The following is a 23,316-nucleotide window of genomic DNA, read 5'->3' on the forward strand; positions in this document are numbered from 1 at the left end:
GGGGCGCGTGCCTTGGCCGGCTGTTGAGAGCATCCGTATACGTGCACGCTCCGCTTTCCTTGAGTCTAGCGGAGGTGGTTTTACCGTCTTCGGTTTCTTGGCGGAGGCCTCGCCGCTAGCTCCGGCTTCGAGCCGGAAGCCTTGGCGCGGGGACGCTTTGTAGGTCGAGGGGCCGCCTTGCGAGGTGCCTGTTCCTCTTCCTCCTCGTCGTCATCCGGAACCTCCTCCGCCGTGTCTTCGGTAACGGGAACACGGAGAATGGCGCGAAAGTCTTCCTCCGCCAAAGTGTTGAGCTGGAGGGAAAATGAATAAAGTTAAAGATGAACATCCAAAAGTTTGTGAAGTTTGAAACGGTGAAAAGGACGAAGCTTACCGGAGGACATTGGTCGCTTGTAAAAATGTCTTTGGTTAGTTCCGGGACCTGTTGGCCCCTCGGAATCTTCACCAACGTCTTGATCCTTCTCTTCAGAGAGTCGGCCGGAAGATCGTGGCGGGTAACCCGGAGAGGATCATCCGCCCCGGTATATGCGCACATCAGGCGCGCGTTGTAGCGTAGAGGCTGGATTCTCCGGGAAAACCAGCTAAGTGTAAGCTGGGCTCCGGTTAGCCCGTCGTGGACTAGCCAGGAGATTCTCCGCGCCGCCTTCTCCAGAGTTGGGGTCCGGGCGAGCGAAGGGACGAAGCTCCAGCTCGCGAGTTCTTCCGGAGGTTCGTTGATGAGCCGAGGCGAGGCCTTCATGGACCTTCGGAACCGAAGCATTCTTCTCATAAAACCATCCGGCGTTCCGAGTACCGGACGGATTCGTGTGAGTCATGGGGAGGGTACATGCGACTAGGGCGGAGCATAAACGTCATGCTTCCGCAGTTCACCATAGCTTTCTCCTTGGTTTCTTTCTTCACCCGGAAAAAGAACTGCCACAACTTAACGTCTGGCCGGATCCCAAGATGTCCTTCGCAGAGAGTCACGAAGTTGGACGAGAAGAAGGTATGAGTTCGGGCAAATGTTGTGGGGCTGGAGCCCGTAGGTGCCGAGGATGGAGAGAAAAATTCCGAACAAGGAAGTGAAAGTCCGCGTTCCACCCAAGCCTTGGTCATAACGACTTCTCCGGTTTCCGGCTTGGGGACGACGGAATCACGTGTGAAGCTCCGAGTGTGAGGAGATCATTCCTTCGTTCCGGAGCTCTCTAAGCTCCACGTACGTGGTTTCGCAGGGCCACCATTGACCCCGTTCTCCTTCGCGGATCCGGGCCTTGGACGCCTTCTTGCTTTCCGCCTCCTGCACCTTTGCTGCCATCCGAGCTTGTCCCTCGAGTTCCTCTTGGAGCTCTTGAAGGGTAGGAATCCGGCTTGGAGCGGCGCTGGAAGATGCGGAAAAAGGTTGAGCTAGTCTTAAGTCGGAAATATATGGTGGCAGGAATGATATGGGATCCGGGCATATGGGTTCTATTTGGTTGAGATCCGGGCTACTCGAAGAGCTACCGGTGCAAAGTGACGATTCGAGTGGCATGCTTCCGGCTGCACCCATACAAAGTGTTTGAGTACCCGGATCACTGAACCTATCTTCTACACTACGTTGTCTTCTACAAGGCCGGCGTACTTACCGCTAATGGCGCGGTGGCTCGACGGAGCTCCGGCGGAGTTGAGGTCGGCTGAACTTGGAGGAAGTCGACTCGCGTAACCACGAATCGGCGGCGGAGCGAGTTTCTCGTTCAAACGTGATGATCTTGGTGCGAGGGAGCCTCGGTTCGGCGGCGCGCGAGGTTCACCGTGACGAAGTTCGCCGGAGTCTAGATCCGGCGGGCGGCGCGGCGCGAGGAGGAAGACGATGTGGTGAGAGGGGGTGAAAGAATGAATTTTTACCGGGCCGCGGGGTATTTATAGGCCGCGCTCGGAGATTCGGGATCCGGATCCGACGGTGGAAACCGAACGGTCACACCGTTGGATGGTTGACACGTGTTTAGGTCAAATGCGGTAAAACGACGTGGAGGTGATTTGATCTGCGCGCTCCCGAAAATTCCGGCTGAAGATTTGCATCTGCGAAGATTTAGCGCGGGAAATGAGGAAGTTGTGCGCGGGAAATAAGGAACTTCCGTTGTTGAGTGTGATCTGAAGATGAAGGATTTCCGGAACCGTTTGAGTCTTTTAAGATTCCGGGTAATTGCGTAAGGATAAGTTTGTTCTCGTTCGTGCAGGGAGTAACCCGGAGATGTTCTTTGGAATGTCGATGGATGAAGTCCCGCAGGGTGGGAGCATTTTCCGGCTATAAGTTGGAAAAAGAAGAAAATGCAAAGTTGGAGCTCTTCAAGTTTCTCCGCGTTGCCGATGATGCCGGAGACTTAAGGAACCAGCATGGCGGAAACTGCAGGGGAAACCCGGAGAACTCTGGGGGCTACTCGTTGTGGGTATACTTCATGGGTGTACCATCGACGGTGCCTAGATCCGGCAAGCCCGGGTGGCCCACGAGACGGTGATGAGGCATGTGGCCCATCGGGCGGCCCGATTCTTGTTGATCATGAAGGAAGAAGTCCAGCCCGGGATCGGCGGGCCGGATCCGTACCGACATAGGAGTAACCCGGATCCATGGAGGCCCATGAGGAACCCGGATCCGATACGACGTATATGGAAGGTGGATCCGTGACGTGCACGGCAAGATATTGTACCGTAGTTAGGCTGTCACGTAATCCGGCTAGGACTCTCCATGTAAACCCTAGATCCGTGCGCCTTTATAAGCCGGATCCCGGGAGCCCTAGAGGCACAACCACAACTCATTGTAACAACGCGAAAGCGCCCGGATAATTCCGGACAAGCAGCAGTAGGCCCTGTCATCGTGCAGGTGTTCCGAAGCTGGGTAACTCGCGTACCACCGTCCCGTGTGCACTCCGCCCTATGGCCCCTACTTCTTCTCCCCCTCGTGAGGATCCCTCCTCCGAGGTACCGTCGATTAGGCTACGACACCCGGGATTCTTCCGTCTTGATGGGCACTACAAGAAATGTGTTAACTAATGACCTTCTTACAGTGACCACGTATAAACTGGTCATAACTCCATGACCATTTCACATCAAATGGTCGTATGTCGTTTGGGAGGGTGCTGAAAGGACACGGATGTCGCCTAGAGGGGGGGTGAATAGGCGATTTAAAACTTTTACGAGATGGGCTTAACAAATGCGGAATAAAACTAGCGTTTACTTTGTCAAGCCCAAAGCCTATATACTATTGTTCACCTATGTGCACCAACAACTTATTCTAAGCAATGGTTCACCTATGTGCACCAACAACTTATGCTAAGCAATACAAGCAAGTATGTGATAGCAAGATATATATAACTTCAAGCACGATGGCTATCACAAGGTAAAGTGCATAAGTAAAGAGCTCGGGTATAGAGATAACCGAGGCACGCGGGAGACGATGATTTATCCCGGAGTTCACACTCTTGCGAGTGCTAATCTCCGGTGGAGAGGTGCGGTTGCTTAGTGCTCCCGAACGCCACAAGAGGCTCACCTTGAGGTGTGGTTGCTCGATGCACACCAACGCCACAAAGGCCTCACCCCAAGATGCGGTACTCACACCACACACCGAACGCCACGAAGGCGCCTCACCTAAATCTCCGGTGACCCTCGCCACAAAGGCCTAGGTCACGGTTCCACTAAGGGATTTCCTTCGAGGCGGAAACCGGGCCTTACACAAAGGTTGGGGCACACATCCACAACTTAATCGGAGGCTCCCAACAAATCACCACAAAGGTCTAGAATCCGTCTAGGGTTCCAAGAACCCAAGAGTAACAACCTTCTTGCTTTCACCACCACGAATCACCGTGGAGAACTCAAACCGATGCACCAAATGCAATGGCAAGAACACCACAAAGATGCTCAAGTCCTTCTCTCTCAAATTCCAACAAAGCTACAAAAGCTATTGGGGGAATAAGAGAGGAAGAACAAAAGAAGAACACAAAGTTCCCCAAGATCTAGATCCCAAAGATTCACTCACAAAGAGATGATTTGGTTTGGTCAAAGTGTGGATCTAGATCCCCTCAATCTTTCTCTCAAATAGATGCAAGAATCATGGGAAGGGGAGAGAGATCTCAAGCTCACAAAAAGTCAATCAACAATGGAGGTGAGAGGCTTGAGAGATAGAGAGGAGGAAGAAGGAGCAAGTGTTAATAAAACAAGAGAGAGAGGGGGCATAAAAGGAGGCCCCAAAATCTGCCCGTTGGAGGCCTGTGCGCGCGTGGGAGGGGGAGGCCGGAGGTACCGGCCAGGAAGGGCCGGTACTACCGGCCATGGTTGAGCAGCGCGGCGAGGCCTGGGGCGCGCGGGCCGGGAGGGGAGGCCGGAGCCTCCGGCCGGGGTACCGGCCAAGGTACCGCCGGGGCTCCAACCTCCCTGGCAAAACTACTGAGGCTCCCCGAGCCAACCGGTACCTTGGGCGGTACCAAGGCCGGAGCCTCCGGCCGTGGCCAGGCCGGCGGTACCGCCCAAGCCTCCGGCCCCTCCTCTTCTTTTTCCTTTCTTCCTTTTTCTTTCTTTTCTTTTAAACCCAAATATGGAAATGCAAATATCTTGAGATTAAAGAATCAGAATGAGATGAAACTAATTTTGTTGGAAAGAGGACAACAAGAGCTACCCAACAAAAAGTGGAAATATGGAAATCAGTGGGGGTGATTTTCTATGATTTTTAGAGGTGCAATACCTCAACATGAGAAACCGAGAAAATCACCAAACTCGAAAACGCAACAAGTGATCTATGCAAAATCCGTTTTCGATGAACTAGAGCTTGTCATGAGAATAAGCACAAGCTCTAAAACATCACATGGATAAGATCTAAATAACAACCAAGAAAGATGATGCAAGGATGCAAAGGTTTGAGCTCTCTCCGAACGATACGATCGAGTTACTCACTCGAGAGCCCTCTTGATAGTACGGCAACTAAACTATAAACCGGTCTCCAACTACACCATGAGACCGGTGAGAAAGAAACCCTATCAAGAGCAAACCTTAACCTTGCGCATTCCACTTGAGCTTGATGATGATGGTCTTGACCGCAACAAGATGGAACGCCTTTCTTGATTGTGCTTGCTTGACGAAGTCTTGTAGATTGCTCCCCCATAATCCACCATGGGAGAGCTTCTTCTTCGGCGCATCTTCTCAAATCCATGAACACCATATGGATGGCAAGCTTCAAGCATATGATCTCTTCGAGTTGGCTCATCTTGAACTTGCACATCATTTCTTCATTCTTCATCATGTTGATGTCTTGAGATAACTTGAGGGCTCACTTCATCTTCATCTTCAAGACATACTTGACACTTGATATCCTTCATCAATTTCTTCTTATTGCAACCTTGAAGCCAACATATGGTTCAAGCATTGCCTATGGACAACTCCTACAAATATAACTCAATGCAAACATTAGTCCATAGGGATTGTCATTAATTACCAAAACCACACATGGGGGCTCCATGCACTTTCAGGTGCAAACCCTAAATCAGCACGACCATTTTACTTAGAAAAGTCATGATTTTCTTACAAGAAATGGTCATAGAGAAGATGAAACGGTTCACGACTTTATATTTAGCCAACTACAACCAATTTAAATTGTCAGGACTACCATGCCGTGATGCCTTAAAATGACTGGTCAGCCACCTCTGCAATTTCAATTTCACTTACATATCATGTCTATGTGGTAACTGTTGGCTATATGTGTGAATAGCACTGATTTAAATCTACAAATGAAATCTGAGACCTAGACGTGTCTATTTGGCAACTTTCGTTTATATGCCTAGATATTGTTAGGTTTAAATCTGCTACTGACATCTAGGACCCACTAACATGTTGGCCACCAAAAGATCCAATTACTGAGAGCAATCCAATGACATTGGGGTCTACCTGCCACGTGGGTGCATACATGGCATGTGAGACCCGCAGGTTAGCTAAGTGCAGAGTCAAATTTCTGAGCAAAAATACGCCCGCGGAGTCGAAAATTAGACGCGCGCGACCCGCCCCACTTCCCCGCCCTGCGAAACAAAAAATTCGCTAAGTACCGTCCCCAGCCTCCTATTCTCTAACCCTAACTCTCCGCCGCCACCCACCCTTTCTCTTCCGATCCAATGTCCCATACCGCCGCCCCTCCCCTCCCCTCCCCCACTCATCGCTCTCCAAATCTTCGCTTAATCGCCGTTCTCTGACCTCGCAGCAGAGGCAACCCACCATGGCCTCCGCTGCCGCGTCTGATATGCAGAGCAAGGAGGCGCTAGCCTTCGTCGACAACCCGCGGATGGATGGCCTCGCCGTCGTCGGCGCATGTGAGAGCATGCGGTGATCCAGTCCACGAGGCCGATGGATCTGGCCGCCGAGTTCTACAACCAGACCATCGATGAGGTCAGATCCCCGCACCTGAATCCCCATTCCCCCCACCCGCGAGTCTGTATCTGCTTCTCTTGGTAGTAGATTGGTTCGTGTTGGAGCGTTTCGGGGTGTTGTATTGTACAGCTTAGATGGCCGCGATATGCATTTGGTGTTGTTGTTCCGTAGTTGAATTTCCCTGTCGGCTCGGCCAACTTTTTCACTTCTGTGTGGAACCGGCCTACAATTTTTCTTACTTCATAATATTTTTTTCCTTCAAGATCTGGAAGCATTATGATGAGCAATGATAAACGAATCAGTATTACCCGTTCGCTCAAATAAATAAATTGTGGATAGCTCTTAGTATCGTTTGGAAACTGAGTGGGTCAAAGAAGCTAGACTGCTGTGATAGTGAAGCTGATAGGTACACCAAGATTATTTTTCAACAACCTTAATATATACTTTATATACACTAGTGTCAACAGGTACTCATTTGTTTTAAAAAAATGCTAAAGATCTGTTTCTTGTGGTTCTGGCATGCTGACTGTTGCCATTTCCTGAAAGTGAGCCATCTTAGTTACGTTATTATCAAAAGTTATCAATCATGGACTACCATGTGAATATGGCAACGTTTTTATGTGCAACCATTTATTTCAATCGGCGTCCCACCTGCCTGATTAACCAACCTTATCTGTTAATTGCAAAGCTTACCAGTTGATTATATGGGTACACCAAAGGCACATGTTTCTTAATTGACCAAATTTTAGAACAACCATTTTCAATGACTGGTCAATGATGTAAACTATGCCATGTTTGGGTGTGCGTGTCTGTCACCTGTTGAAGAATATCAACCAGAATCGAAATTATACTTGTTGTAAATGCAAAGCATCAACATTAAGAAAAGTTTTGGTTGTTCGTTTCTTATCTTTTGTTGCCCTTCTCTGTTCTTCCCATGAGCCTTTTTTTTCTTGTCTAGTGTTCTGGAGTGTACTAATATGAGCATTTTTCCAATTATAGGATGAGCGACACGATGGGCTCGAGGCTGCAGTGGAGGCAACTGTCCAGTTCCTGAACAAGGTGGTGAAGTCTGTGCTTGTCGGCAGCCGAATGCCTCTGTTGACCTTGTAGATGCATTGGCACCACAGCCCTGCAGGCCTTTGTTGACCATGTAGATGAATGCCTTTCTTGTGTCCTGATCGACGCTTTTTGGCATGTTGCAGTGTTGGTGCAAGTATAGAGAACCTTATGTGCCAACAGTTCTGTCAGTTCTTTGGCAAACAATGCTGAGAAGGGTCAGTATACCTTAATATATTTTGTACACAGTAACTATTCTCCATTATCTGTTCTGTTTGAACTTTGTATGTAAACTTGCAAGCATACTATGTGTTTATGGCAATACATTTAGTGAACTAATCCAATATTTTTCTGACATAATCTGCGTGTTCAATCTGCAGTCATGTGATTGGTAGATCTTTGTTCACAATCTGAATATGCTAATCTTTGATGATTCTACTGTAATATCATGACATAAATTACCATCTTCTGCTCTTTCTCCCTCTCACTGTTGTACATGTTGCTATCTGCTTTAGAGATTAGCGTGTAGGGTCATCATTATATGGATTAAGTAGTTTTTTACTGCATTATTATGCAAGTTATTAAGAAAATTCTCGACTGCATAATAATTCAGTGTGATTATGTTGTAGAACCTGCAATATTGACTATCTATGTTTACTGTAAATTTCTGTGGAGTAATTTACTGTAAAATGCAGTATGCCCGTCTGTGTCCTATTGACTGGTTATGCTGCCACCTGGATTATTTCTTTTCTTAATGTATAGGTATATAAAAAAGAGATAATGAAGCAACTTGGCCTTGTTATTAAAGAAGATGCTATTGGCAACATATTCTGGAGTGTACTAAAGAAGATGCTATTGGCAACATATTTGGCCACTGGTGAGTTGGTCTCTGCCTCTCTGGCACCTCTTCTTATGCTGTTGTTGATATGTTGTCTGACTTTATAAGTTGCTAGTGGTGGCCAAAGGCAAACACTTATTTAGGAAATGTGCTTTCCCTGCTTTGTATGGTTGGAGTAGTAACTTTACTCATTTTCTTTGGTCTGGTTTCTATATTGCTCCTGCAGCAGAAAACACCATGCAGTATACACATCAAGTGAGGTGTTTCAATTAGTTTGGTTGATATTTTCCCAATTATCTTAAGGTCTGTCTGGCATGTCTTGTCTTACTAAATCACACAGATCATAGGTTCATGTTTACACAGTACATAGCAGTAGTTGGACGTGTTTGTTTGCAAAAACTGATGGTCACAGGCAGCAGTCACTTTGCTTGTTTATTTTAGTATCCATCCATCAACCATCACTTTGCATAAGCACACAAACTGTGCACCAACCATAGCAACCAATCTGGTGTGTCAAGCTTTTATCAGTTTGTGCAGAATGTAGTTTCGATTTAAAGTAGGATTTGCACTTCCATATTTTATTTTCTTTTATCTGGGGACATGCTTGCAAACCCAATAAGCCGGTGTACTTATGTGTATCTATTTATGTTGCTCTGTCTTATTAACCTGAGGAGTGTTTGTACAGGAATGGGAATGTTCAGTTCAGACTGTAGTGGCTCCAATATGCAGAACTGTAAGTAATCATCAAGCTCTTCACGGATCCGGGCAGATCCAGTGGCTACAGCTCAGATCCGGGCGGACGAGGATGGGAGGAGGCGTGGACTTGAACCTGCTGCTGTTGTTCACCCTTAGGAGTGTCTCTTCCTCCTTCCCTGCAGCTATATGACTGACCACTCTTGCTAATCTTGAATGATCACAACTGCAGTAGATAGAACATGTTAAGGATTAACTAAATGTAAATCAACCCACAAAAAATAACTAACAACTGCAGTATTGCTGGAGCTATGCACTAACATGAGTACTCTCCACGGTTCCTGTATTTTAGTTAAAAAAAGAAGGCTTATTATATGATCTATTGTGTTCCTGTATTTGCAATAGTAATGGTTATTTACTGTTAATAATAGTAAGACTTGATGCTTAGGCGGCAGCGAGGGAGCACAATAGTCGTCACGCAGTTGTGGATGAATGGGCGTGTGCCAAGGCAGGGTACATACGCGGGGTTTGGGACGCGCAGGGGTGGTACAGGGGGAACACTGCTGCGGCCGATGCAGTATGGGATGAACGCCTGCTAAAGGACGAGACTTTGTACATTAAGGTGTGTAAGGAGAGATAATTGGAGGTTATTCAGGTGAAATTAATGCAAAATATTTGTGAACACCTCTTTCAAACTTTTCTTGTTTGTTGCATCTTTGGCTGGTAATTGCTCAGATACTTCTAGTTTTGCAGGGCAAGGGGTCGGCGGTCGGCGTCGGCCGCGGATGTGCTGTTGCAGTGCAGGTAAGCACTGCTTGCTCTGTCAGTAACAAATAGGGAGTTAACCCAACAATACATGATTCATTGAGTAGGGTACTGTTCTAGTACACTAAATTAGAATTTCACATGGCAGTATAGTCTACCATTGTTTGTAAAGATTCATTAGGATGCTCATACTGAATCTTTAGTTTGTATGTGTAATCTGTAAACTTGCTATCTAGTGAGTACTTTTTAGTCACAGAATGAACTCATACCGGTTAGTGTTCATGTGCAAGTAAAACTGGATTCCTACCAGACTAACCAACCTTCTACCTGCTGTTACACCTATGTTGCTGGTTGCTGGAAATGATTAGTTTGTACTATGCACATTTACATTGCAACTAATTAGTACAATGAGAGTATTTACTTGGAAAACCAGTAAGATTTGTAGCCACATGTAAATTTCATTGATAAACAATATTATTAAACTTAAAAAGCTTCACTGAAACTAGTTGCAAGCAAGTGCTTTCTTGCGGATGTTTTGTTAGCAAATATGAAAATAGCAGCGAGTGCTAATGCTTAAGGTTTGTTTTTAGAATTAACAAATTTGAAAACGACACCTAATGTTGAACACAGATGATAGCTCGTGATGATTTTGTAACTAATTTCACTCAAATACCCCATCTATAGCACAATAGAGTTTAATCCAGTACTGATGATTGCTACGGTTTGCCTTTGAACAATGCTTGGTTTTGAGCTACCGCCACTTTGAGCTGGTGTACGCTTGTATCTATCTGTTGCACATGTGCTTATATGTTGTCTCTTGGATCTCAGTTGCCATTTTTCCGAGTTGCATGTGGATCTGTTAATTATTCTGTTTCTAGTTGGTGTATGTTATTGTTAGATTAGAAGATATTTGCTTTCATACTAAACCTGACAGCCATAATAACCATTGTTTCCTCTCTTTTGCACGAGTTTCAGGTTGAAGAAGTTGGAAGACTGGAAGGCATCATACTCAGCCTGGACTGTAGTAGTTAGCTCAGACTAGTCATATCGTTGCAGTTAATTATGTTCCTGAGAGATTTACATTACAGAATGGTTGTAATGTGCTACTTTTTCGTACTTTTTAAAATGTTCTATATTCCTGGGAGATGTGAACTGTTGGCATGACTTCAATATATAATTTCATTTTACTCTTCGATTGTGTAAATTTATGTGTTTTGGGATGTGCTAACCAAAATATCTGGTACTTACTGCTACAAATAAGTATATGTTATTAGAACTCTGAAAAGGGCACGACCCAAACATCACTAGATTGAAATGGGTATAAAATTCAGATTCAAAATGTTGCAGCCCAGAATGTAAATGAACAAAATTTTGGGCTTGGCCCATTAAGCTTGTTAGAGCATGTTGGCAAAAGTAAAATAAATTGGCTGAATTGTCGGGCTAGGCCCATGTAAAGCACTGAATCGGACTGGGCTGATTTGATGCATGACCATTTGGTAAGGTCACACATCTGCCACGTAGGATTCGCCACGTCGGATCTGACTTGGACAAGTCAGAGTGCGCTTGACCAAAGTTTTGGTCATTGAATCCATGACCTTCGATTTTGGTCGTAACCGTCTATGACTATTCAAAACAAAAGGTCGTTGTGATCCGTCAGTGACACTCAACTGGTGACTAATAGTTATTGGTCACGACGTGGTCATAAATGGCGCAGAATGACCTTCTAGTGACCAATATGGAGGGTCGCAAGTCACCATATTTCTTGTAGTGGGGGAATGGGTCACATGCTTCTGTTCGTGGTGTTGGCACGGTAGATCTGAAGTTCACTTCGGGGAAGATCGTGCAGCTGAGGAACGTGCAGCATGTCCCTACTATGAACAAGAATCTCGTTAGCGGCTCCCTTCTATGCAGAGATGGGTTTAAGGTTGTTTTAGAGTCAAATAAAGTAGTTGTTTCCAAGTTTGGACAATTTATTGGTAAAGGCTATGAGTGCGGAGGCTTGTTCCGCTTTTCGCTTTCTGATTTCAGCAATAGGTCTGTGAACCATATTTGTGGCAATGTTAGTGATGATACCAGTGTTTGGCATTCTCGTTTATGTCACATTAATTTTGGTTTAATGTCTCGGCTATCCAGTTTTAAGTTTAATTCCGAATTTCACCATTGCCAAAGGTTCTAAGTGCCATAGTTGTGTGCAATCAAAGCAACCTCGGAAGCCTCACAAGGCGGCCGAGGAGAGAAACTTGGCACCTCTAGAACTCATACATTCCGATCTATGCGAGATGAATGGTGTGTTGACAAAAGGTGGAAAGAGATATTTCATGACATTGATTGATGATGCGACTAGATTTTGCTATGTTTATTTGTTGCGAACTAAAGATGAAGCTTTAGACTACTTTAAAATTTATAAGGCCGAAGTTGAAAATCAACTAGAGAGAAAGATCAAGCGTCTTAGGTCGGATCGTGGTGGCGAGTATTTTCCTAAAATCTTTGATGAATTCTGTGAGGAACATGGTATTATTCATGAGAGGACGCCTCCCTATTCGCCCCAATCAAACGGGGTTGCCGAGAGGAAAAACCGCACGCTGACCGACTTGGTGAATTCCATGTTAGCCACCGCTGGTTTATCAAAGGCATGGTGGGGGAGGCTTTGTTGACTTCATGTCATGTCCTGAATAGAGTTCCTAACAAGAATAAAGATAAAACCCCTTACGAGGAGTGGTCCGGGAGAAAACCATCACTTTCGTATTTGCGCACATGGGGATGTTTGGCGAAAGTCAATATTCCAATTACTAAGAAGCGCAAACTCGGACCAAAGACAGATGGATTGTATCTTTCTAGGTTATGCTCCGCGGAGTGTAGGCTATAGATTTTTAGTAGTTCAATCTGAAGTACCTGATATGCATGTTGATACTATTATGGAATCTCGTGATGCAACATTCTTTGAGAATATGTTTCCTATGAAAGATATGCATAGCATTGCTAGAATTTCTACTGAGATAGTTCCTGAATCTAGTACATCTAATGAGTATTGTGAACAATCACATGAGATTGTTATTGAGAAGGATGACAATGAAGCTCCTAAACGGAGCAAGAGACGGAGGATTGAAAAATCCTTTGGTGATGATTTCATTGTGTACCTTGTGGATGATACTCCCACGTCCATTGCAGAGGCATATGCATCTCCAGATGCAGATGATCGGAAAGAAGCTGTCCATAATGAGATGGACTCGATTCTTTCTAATGGAACTTGGGAGTTGTCGGAACGACCCCACGGATGCAAGCCTCGTAGGCCGCAAATGGGTGTTCAAGAAGAAGCTAAGACCCGATGGTACTATTGAAAAGTACAAGGCGCGGCTTGTAGCGAAAGGCTACACACAGAGAGAAGGCGAAGATTACTTCGACACCTATTCACTCGTCGCTAGACTTACCACCATTCGAGTACTACTATCCATGGCTGCCTCCTATGGTCTTATCGTTCATCAAATGGACGTAAAGACAGCCTTTCCTTAATGGAGAGTTGGAAGAGGAAATCTATATGGATCAGCCTCGATGGGTTTGTAGTAAAAGGTGCAGAGAGAAAGGTGTGCAAGTTGCTGAAATCTTTATATGGCCCGAAACAAGCACCTAAGCAATGGCATGAGAAGTTTGACGAACTTTGACTTCTGTAGGCTTTGTTGTCAATGAGGCCGACAAGTGCGTTTACTATCGCCATGGTGGGGGCGAAGGTGTTATACTATGTTTGTATGTGGATGATATTCTGATCTTTGGTACAAACATGAAAGTAATACACGAGGTCAAGTCTTTCTTGTCAAAGAGCTTTGATATGAAAGATCCGGGAGAAGCCGATGTGATTCCGAACATCAAGCTGATTAAGAACGAGAGTGGGATTACTCTAACGCAATCCCATTATGTTGAGGAGATCTTGAGCCGGTTCGGCTATATTGATAGCAAGCCTTCTTCAACACCTTATGATCCCAGTGTGACACTACGCAAGAACCGGAGGATTGCCATAGATCAATTGAGATATTCTCAGATCGTTGGCTCACTCATGTACTTAGCGAGCGCGACTAGACCCGACATCTCTTTTGCTCGTTAGCAAGTTGAGTAGGTTCATGTCAAACCCGGGTACTGATCATTGGCATGCACTTGATAGGGTCATGCGCTACCTATGTCGTACAATGAGTTATGGGATTCACTATTCAGGGCACCCAGCTGTGCTTGAAGGATATAGTGATTCGAATTGGATCTCAGATGTAGCTGATCTGTACGCCACAAGTGGGTATGTATTTACCTTTGGGGGTGGCACAGTGTCATGGAGATCTTGCAAGCAAACCATATTGACGAGGTCAACTATGGAAGCAGAACTTACTGCTTTAGACACAACCACTGTTGAATCAGAATGGTTGCGTGAGCTCTTGATGGACTTGCCTCGTGGTTAAAAACCTGTTCCGGCAATCCTTTTGAATTGTGACAATCAAACCGTAATTGTCAAAGTGAACAATTCTAAGGATAACGCGAAGTCATCAAGACACGTCAAGAGACGTTTGAAGTCCGTCGGAAATTGCGAAACTCCGGAGTAATAATCGTTACATATATTCAAACAGACAAAAACCCGGCAGATCCCTTTACAAAGGGACTATCACGTAATGTGATAGAAAGTGCATCGAGGGAGATGGGTTTGAGACCCGTTGATGTTACACCATAGTGGTAACCCAACCTTTGTGATCGGAGATCCCGTGAATTAGGACTCGGGAAGAACAAACTAGTGGTTTAATTGAGGAGAGTATTCTGTAACCCTCTCTATGTGAAGATGCACAACTCTCAATTGTCTGTAAGGCAGGTTGGCAACAAGCCTTAATGTGTTTATGTTGGCTATTTTAGCAAAGGTGCTGTCCTACGGAGCATTCTTGAAATAACACACCTATATGAGTCCGATTGTTAAACGTCGCAATCTATGAGATTTGGGTGATCTCTAGTAAACTCATGAAGAGACCACGAAGTATGACGCATATGCTTCACCCGCGGGGTAGGCTACCGGCAGCCATGTACTCGGTCATGACTTTGAGTGAAACCCCGTTCACGCAAAACTTGCAATTCAAGGCTTAGTCCATTGTTCAAGTGTGAATGGATGTAGCTTAAGGTTCTAGGCGGAAGTTCAACTTAACAGTCTCCGCCGAAACACTCGGTATATAAACAAGCAGCGAGTATTGGTAAATCTCTAAATGGGGATTTGAGATCTGGTGGGGGATTGTTGAAATATTGGGCCCACTTTTAGTGGCCCAAATTAGATTTCAGTTTTTCCTATAAATCTCAAAGCCCACATAGTGGCAGCCATGTGAGTTTGAGCCCAAGTAGGTGGCAGCTCACTAGGGAGTGGCAAGAGGTGGGAAGTTTAGTCCCACATGGAAAGTTGGGAGGAAGTTAGACCACCTTATAAGGTGGGTTGTTTCACCACTAGTAAGTGAGTGAGAATAGGAGTGCTACACACGCGCGCTCCTCCTCCTCCTCGCTCGCTCGTCTCGACTCGACACGTCACGACGCGCGCGCCGCGCTCGTGTTGAGTGGATTGAGCCTCGAAGCCGAGACTTTCCTTACTTTTTGCACCTCAGGAAAACGAACAGAGTCCTAGACGGACGCGTCACAGTTAGTCGGTTCGGGTCGCTCCCGGGTCGTGGGCTATCTGTAACCGACTCGAAACGTTCGTGCGATGTGGGCGTGGCCCACGTTGCCTAGGGTTTCCCGAGCCTATATAATCTCTTGCCCGGCTACCGCAGAAATACATCTAATACACGAATTAGGGTTTCCACCTCTCTCTGCTTGCGCCGCCACCGTAGCCTACTCCATCCCGCGCGCCGACGTGCATCGGCGAACGGGAGAGCAGGTCTCCGGAACCGCTCGTCCTTGCGATCCTGTACGGGAGAGGGCGAATTAGGTTTTTGGGAAGCGCTCGCGCGACTGCTCAAGCTCTTCATCACGGGTCGCCTTCCGTCCAAGTCGGGCGGTGCTGCCTACCGTCGTCTTCAACGCCGTCTACTTCGACCCATCGTTCCCGTCGTCAACAACGTTGTCATCAACAACGTTACTGCTGCGACATCGTCTGCTACACCTCCACCGCCACCTCCACCAGATCGGTACGTGCGACATATCTCGATCTGTTTAGCGATGGATGTTGTACCGTTTGCTCTGCTACTCGTTCATGTTGATCACTGCATCTAGTATGTTCGAGTTTCACATGTTAGTAGTTACTTTCGTCATGCTTTATATTCCGGAATTAATCATGGAAATTGTGCCTAATTATCCAACAGTAACCCCCAAACAAAGAAAATTATTCCAAGGATTTCGATGATGTATGGACTTATTTTGATAGTAACAATGTGCCTACAGGCTGTATGCAAAGTTGCTGGCAATCCAGCTCAAGTTCAGATACACTCTCTGCTACACTTTTTACAGAAATCACACATGGAACATTTTATATCTACATTAGTAGTGTATCTCGATTGTCCAAGCCAACTGTACATTGTACTAGTTCAAATTCACTCTGTTGCCGAAGCATTTGCATCATGTTGCCTTGGGGCGGAGTTCTAAGAGCGAAAACTAGGCTCCACCAGCGATGCCCATCAGCGCGTCATGCCTTCCTTGCTCCACGATCATGCCATCCTTCAGAACTGCAATTATATCGGCCCCTTGGATCGTTGAGAGGCGGTGTGCCACGATGACAGTTGTCCTGCCAACCCTCATGTGGTCCAATGCGTCCTGAACGATGCGCTCCGACTCGGCATCCAGCGCGCTGGTTGCCTCATTGAGGAGCAATATCCTTGGGTCCTTGAGAATAGCCCTTGCAATAGCTATGCGCTGTTTCTGCCCGCCTGAAAGCTGGGTTCCTCTCTCTCCAACTGTCGTGCTGTACCCCTCTGGCATGCTTGATATGAATTCATGGGCATTGGCTGCTTTTGCAGCCACGGCAATCTCTTCCTCGGTTGCCTCGTCATGCTTCCCATATGCTATGTTGGCACGTATTGTGTCATTGAAAAGTGCTGGTTCTTGGCTTACCAATCCCATCTGATCTCTCAACCAACTGAGCTTTAGAGTTTTAATTTCCACTCCGTCGAGTAAGATTACACCAGAATCAGGATCATAGAAACGTTCTAGTAAAGCAATTATTGTAGATTTTCCACTGCCACTTTGACCAACAAGCGCAACAGTCTGCAGTAAGCATGTTACTAAGTTAGTCCTTAGAAAGTAAATTGAATCCTCGAAATACTTTTGAGAAAATGAAAAGTTTAAATTCTGGTTTCAAATTTCAATAAGACCTGTCTAGAGGGAATGCTCAAGTTGAAATCACTGAATATTTGAATATCTGGACGGGAAGGATATATGAAGCTTATATGCACAAAATCAATGTCACCATTGACATGCTCCATGGTTGAACCTTCTTTGCTGCTGGAATCGATTTGAGATTTTCTATCTAAGATTGTGAATATTGAAGTTGCAGAATCTTTTGCCTTGGTTGAATCAGAAGCCATAGCACTAGTTTGTGCTGCTCCAACCACGGTCAAAACTAAAGCAAACAGAGCCTGCATTATATTAATTTGAAGCACATATCAAGATAGGATAATCAAGAGCAATTTTTGATGTTGTTGAAATAATTCTTAGTGGTTACCTACCTTGAAAACATCGCCAAAATTGGAATCGCCCTGACTAACAAACTTTGCACCAACATAGTAGCAAAGAGCAGCAGTGAGATATAACATCATATTTGAGAAGCCAAAACCAAGGCCTCCAACTATTCCGGTTCGAATTCCCTGATTCTTAGAACCTTGACATTTCTGTTTTTTCATTACCCTCTTCTCGGCACAAAATGATGATACTGTTCTGATGCTACCAACTGCTTCAGTTGCAATTTGACTTGCTTCTTCATACATGGCCTATGATCACGAATCAATTAGAAACGAATTGAAAGGGAAAGATGAACTAAAAGTGTACCCATGTTCCCTAAATTTCTTATTGTTACAGCATTGTAGGACAGATGTTAGTGTTAATGAAATGTGCTAACTTAACCACCTTTTGTCAGCATGAGGTATGTACTGAGTCCACTTATCAGAGTTTACACTTTAGAAAGGGAAAATTTGGCAAATGGGACTAAATAAAGCTAATCCATGGCTCACCTTAGCATCTTGACTAAATCCCTCTAAGAACTTCACTTGAGCATAGCCCTGGAGACCCATTAAAGAATCACAACTAAGATGACCAATGAAAGCTTCCAGTCTGCGCTCATTGCTATTATTATTCCACAAAGAAGTGTTGCAGTACAGTGAACCATTAAGGCTAAGTTATCCCCTACAAGACGTCTCACATTAAGAGCATCAATACATAGCCTTCCACCAAGCGCTCCACTGTAAGAAAGAGGCAGTTAGTATCTTGAACTTGATGTTCCATTGTGAAAATTGATCAGCAAAGCTTACCTGGAATTTGCAGGATGATCAAACCAAGCAGCCTCTTGGTACACTATGGTTTGAAATGTCAAAGCACGAATGCGTTTTGTGAGTTTCCCACCAGCTATTGCAAATAGAAAACTATTTGCTAGCTTGGATATCATACCGATCACACCCAGGCCAACACATAGCAATCCCCAAAATACAGAGTCTTTCTTTCGCTTCTCTGCTGGTAATTCATAGAATGTTTTTGCAGCACTACCAAATACCAAACCCATCATTGGATAAACAGTTCCATCAATTGCTGCTGCGAGAGAACCAAATAGAAGAACTGTTGTTTCTGGTTTGGCTAGGTTAATTAGGCGGCCAATTGGGCCCTTCTTGGATACTTTGCCATCAGTATTCTTGTTTTGCGTCTCACCATCTGCGCCATCATATTGCAGTACTGCAGTGGGGCCAGACAAGCTGACAGTGAGGATTGAAGAATGATGGTTGCTCCCAGCTGAACTTCTACTAATTGATCGCCTGAGTGATTGACTTCTTTTCGATAATTGACCTGATCCAGCATTCAATTGGTACTCCCTCCGATTCATATTAATTGACTTCAATATGGATGTATCTAGAACTAAAATGTGTCTAGATACATCCACATTAGAGTCAATTAATATGGACCGGAGGGAGTAGCTAGTTTCCTGGTGTGCCTCTTGTAGCTGAATAAGCTGAGAGTATACCCCAGCAGGATCCGTAACCAATTTATCATGATGTCCTAAGTGAACCATTTCAATTGAATTTATCTGTTTTGGCACAAAATCAAAGTAAAGATCAAGCAGGAGAGATACTAACCTTGTTCGACTATTTTTCCTTCAGAAACAACTGAGATGCAGTGGACATTTCTAACAGTGCTTAAACGGTGTGCCACAATAACCGTGGTTCTCCCAGTCATGATTTTGTTTAGTGCTTCTTGGACTATCCTCTCAGACTCCAAATCCAATGCACTGGTTGCTTCATCGAGCAAAAGAATTTTTGGATTTTTAAGGATGGCTCTCGCGACCGCAATCCTTTGCTTCTGTCCCCCTGAGAGCTGAGCACCACGTTGGCCAACTGTTGTTTCATAACCCTGAAATCATATGGAGACAGCATCAGGTTTATGTTTATATACGTGGGATTGGCCTATTGTTGAAGAGATTGCGTACATTAGGTAAATTTTCAATGAATCCTGCCGCATTGGCAAGCTCAGCTGCTCTTTTAATCTCTTCCAGTGTTGCATCCTCTTTTCCGTAGGTTATATTCTCCTTGATGGATGTCATGAAGAGCAGTGGCTCCTGGCTAACAAGGCCAATCTTCCCTCTAATCCAGTCTAGCTTAAAACTCTTGATATTCATTCCATCGATCAGCACTTCGCCATCCTGTGGATCATAAAATCGCTCAACCAGATTTATCACAGTTGATTTGCCACTCCCACTCTCCCCAACTATGGCCATAGTTGTGCCACTTGATACATGCATTGAAAATCCACTGAATATTAGTTGCTCTGGCCTGCTTGGATAACTGAAAAACACACCCTCAGCTCTATATCACCCTTGAGGTCTTCTAACACAGCACCAGTACTATCATTATAATCAATCTCTGGTTTCCTGTTGATGGTTTTAAACAATCTGTAAGCTGCACCTCTTCCTTCCTCAAAGGCAACAATGCAGGGGGTTGCATCACCCAATGACCTACCCCAAACAGTTGAAAAGTTCCACGTTAAAAAAGGATAACATATTAAGATCTGATTTGTGGATGTATTATTACATGCATCAAAACTAGCTAGTATCAGCAAGTTGTTATAAAATCCTACAACATGTCATCTGATGGTTGAATTTAGTTAGTAAGCTGGAGAAGAACCTTTGATAGTGTTAGTACTAACCTTGCACCTATCAAGACAGATAGCAATATAATCATGATATCTGCTCCACTATATCCTCTGCTGAGGGTTAACTTACTGCCATACCATACAATTAGGCCAAAACTGGAGAAATTGATGAGGGAAATGAAACCCATGCCAAAGCCTTGGACAGTCCCTTCTTTTACCATACCCTTGTATGCCTTGTTTATGAGATTGTTGTATAGGACCATAGCTTTATTTTCGCCATTGAATGAAACAACCTGTTATAATAGAGTACTGGTTAGTGCAGGATTTGTCATGCTTGATTGCGGGATCAACAAGTGGCCTACCGTCCTTATGGATCCAAGTGTCTGTTCAACGATATCCCCTGCATCTCTGTATGATGCTAGGCCCATGGTAGATATTTTGGACAGCGTCTTTGAGATGACTCCAGCTGCCACGATTAATGGTAGTATAGTAGAAAGCATTACAAGAGTTAGGAGCCAGCCTTTGATGAACGCCAACACGAAACTACCAAGGAAAGTGGTAAGAAGCTGTAGAAACTTCCCGACCTAAAAAATGGAATGGGGAAATGTAAAACTATATAAGATTATGACTTATTGCAAACTGTTAATACAAAATTATATCAGAGTCTTACTACTAGTAAAATTATTGTCATTGTAATTGGCTTCCGGAGATGGTCCACAAACTCCCCTAACAAAAAGATGACACCACGGAAGGATCTATACGCATGGGCGGGCACATGTGGTATCATGGGTATTCTGCTGAATACCCATAAATTTTTTAAAAACATTTAAACCTAGTGCTAGATTCATTAATTCTAGTCTGTTTTCTTTGAAATACCATGCATGTATGACATGAGCGCTCACTTGTGTTGTTGGTTAGAACTAGTGCTTGGTAACAGCTGCTCATCGGATCGACTACCAGTACATATTCACTAATTTCGGCTGTGTTTTTTTTCAATATTTTTTAATTTTGAATACCCATTGTCAAATTTCTGGGCCCGCCACTGCTATACAGTAATATATAAGCTGAATCATCACTAGAAAAGTAGCGGAGCAACATATTTATCTTTTTTAGCACGTAAATCAAATCGGAAGGTGCAGGGTTTGTACCTTCTCGCCAATAGCATCCTGAATTAGAATTGTGTCAGCAGATATACCAGAGACTACTTGTCCACTTCTCATTTCTGTGTCAAAGAACGCCATGTCTTGTCTCAGAATCGACTTGAGGTACAAAGATCGAATACGAGCTGCCTGCCTCTCCCCAGTCACCGTCCAACATGATATCTCTGTTGAGCATGGTTGTTATGGAAAATAATGATTCCAGTGACATTCTGAAGTCTAATGATTCAGCAAAAGCGTCAATGGACATCTGATATTGACTATGTGTGCCTCTGGTATTTATAGATATTAGGGTGCTCAAAATGTTTGATTTTGAGCATATGGTCTTCGAAGATATCAATAGCTGAAATATAATACTGAGTTCAACTATTGTCAAACATACTCATATGTTGTATTTACATGGTTAAGTATCTGCAACATGATACTTGTTTGCAATAATTAACTATTATGCCATGGTACTGAAGTGTCTGCAATATTTTTCACTGTTGAGAATCGTATGATTCCTTTATGGTAGCTGAGTATCATACCCATGGCTGGGTTACCAGAAGAGATGTTCTTAAATGAAAAATAGTACTATGTAGCATTTGCTAGGATCTGCTTGCTTCTTGATAGTATATAAATAATATGAAATCCATGCAAATATACCATGAAGGTCATGTTTATCAGTCATATTTACAGAGTTCTGGAAAGTATGTACATAACAGGAAAATCCATGCAAAGATACCATACATATGCATCTGTCGTACTTACGGAGAAAACAAACTGGCAGTGTTCCAAAGGCTAAGTAGACAAACTCTAGAACTACCTGAAAGAAACATGCCAGCCAGATTACAAAATCAGTATTCTGCTGGTATTGTCAAAAGAAAAAACTATGTTTACATTTACAAATCAAGGGCATGCCAAATGAAAATCTCTTTGCAGAATAATCTATACCAATGTTGAATTTCGTATCATTGTCCTGTAAGCTATCGGCCAATCTGTAACAGGTTTCAGTTGTGCTGCAGGCTTGCAGATTCATGCAGAATCAGAAGGGTACCTTGTTTACTCGGGGAAGGATGGTGCCGGGGGTTGCGCCCCAAAGGCATCGACCACCTGCCCGAAGATGATGGCCATGATCACCTGTGACATGCCGCTCTCAAGTGCGCCGATTGTGCCAACCAGCATCAGCACCACGTCCATGGCGTCTGCGTTCCTGAAAAGGTCATGGAACGGCGCCTTGCCACCCTTGGCCATCTTTTTCGAGCCATTCTCCTCTTCTGCTCCGCTCATCACTCTGTCAGCGGCTCTTGCACTGGTTGTGTCTCCCATGCTATCCCTACCTGTTGCTTGGCTAACTGTCGCCTTTTTACTTAGCAGGCAGCTGCATAGTCGAGTAACAAAAGGAAAATGGCATAGATAATGTGTCAACAGGATGTGTGGACAACCTAGAGACGACCAGTATGATAAGTCCAAGTCAGGGAATCAGCAAGACCGAATGCATGGTGATAGCCACTAGAATCTGAGATCTTTTTGACCGAGGGTTGGAAATTTGGAAGCACCGTCCCTTGGGGACTCTTATTGGTTGACTGCAGACTGGAGACATTTTGAAGCTAATGTAATACGCCCAGCTGTCTTCAGCAGCTCTTTACGTCAGCTGATGCCCAAGACATTTCGGCAGAGTCTGCCCAAACATATTCACAGGTTTCACCACTCTCCTAATATTACTACTACTAAGCAGCTTTGACCCAGTCGTTAGGTTGGCAACTCTGATGGTTACTATGTGTCGTCTTACCTGTCTTCTCTTTGTTTTGTCAGGTTATATCTGGTCCGTGATTTCCGGTGGTATTTCTCGTGCGCTCGAAGTTGTCGGTTCGCTAGCTGCAAGCCAGAGCTCTTGCAAAATTTCTATGCTCAAGGATATTACTTTTCATCGAGGTTCTAGATGCTGAGATATGTTAAGGACTGGGAGGTGCAAATCTGGCAGATCCTGGTTTATATGCACGCATGCTGAATGTTGATCTTCATCGTTTTGCAGTCTTATCCTGAGGAATTTAAAGTGGAAGTCATATTCATTATGCGGGCCCAAAAATTCACATGGTAGCGGTATCAGTATGACGTTGACCGTTCCTTTTTTTTAGATTTTCCGGTCTCGTTTTTCACTGTCGAGTTAGCGTCCAAGTTTCG

The 23,316-nt window shown here is 44.6% G+C and overlaps 1 protein-coding gene and 1 pseudogene across 6 annotated transcripts; one reads left to right on the top strand and one right to left on the bottom strand.

The window, feature by feature from the left end:
• The first annotated feature begins 6,087 nt into the window (after nucleotides 1-6,087).
• LOC124707193 lies at nucleotides 6,088-10,904 on the top strand. Of its 6 annotated transcripts, none has more exons than XM_047238853.1 (7): nucleotides 6,088-6,375; nucleotides 7,357-7,416; nucleotides 7,560-7,631; nucleotides 8,176-8,290; nucleotides 8,937-9,566; nucleotides 9,690-9,817; nucleotides 10,685-10,904. In XM_047238853.1, exons 1-5 carry the CDS (start codon nucleotides 6,334-6,336, stop codon nucleotides 8,990-8,992), a joined length of 345 nt encoding a protein of 114 aa, XP_047094809.1. In that variant the 5' UTR covers nucleotides 6,088-6,333; the 3' UTR covers nucleotides 8,993-9,566; nucleotides 9,690-9,817; nucleotides 10,685-10,904. The 6 variants fall into 6 exon arrangements, with proteins under 6 accessions (XP_047094809.1, XP_047094807.1, XP_047094810.1 ...); XM_047238851.1 differs by having other exon boundaries at nucleotides 9,690-9,748; XM_047238854.1 differs by having other exon boundaries at nucleotides 9,690-9,748; nucleotides 10,695-10,904.
• A 5,363-nt stretch (nucleotides 10,905-16,267) lies between these two features.
• LOC124707192 lies at nucleotides 16,268-22,461 on the bottom strand (annotated as a pseudogene).
• Nucleotides 22,462-23,316: the final 855 nt, after the last annotated feature.

The sequence above is a fragment of the Lolium rigidum genome, chromosome 4, assembly GCF_022539505.1.
Source record: "Lolium rigidum isolate FL_2022 chromosome 4, APGP_CSIRO_Lrig_0.1, whole genome shotgun sequence".
Classification (NCBI taxonomy): Eukaryota; Viridiplantae; Streptophyta; class Magnoliopsida; order Poales; family Poaceae; genus Lolium; species Lolium rigidum.

Coding starts and splice junctions, on each gene's coding strand:
- LOC124707193 (XM_047238850.1), top strand. CDS start 6,334: ATGGATCTGGCCGCCGAGTTCTACAACCAGACCATCGATGAG. Junction 6,376..7,356: donor ACAACCAGACCATCGATGAG/GTCAGATCCCCG, acceptor TTCCAATTATAG/GATGAGCGACACGATGGGCT. Junction 7,417..7,559: donor CTGTCCAGTTCCTGAACAAG/GTGGTGAAGTCT, acceptor GGCATGTTGCAG/TGTTGGTGCAAGTATAGAGA.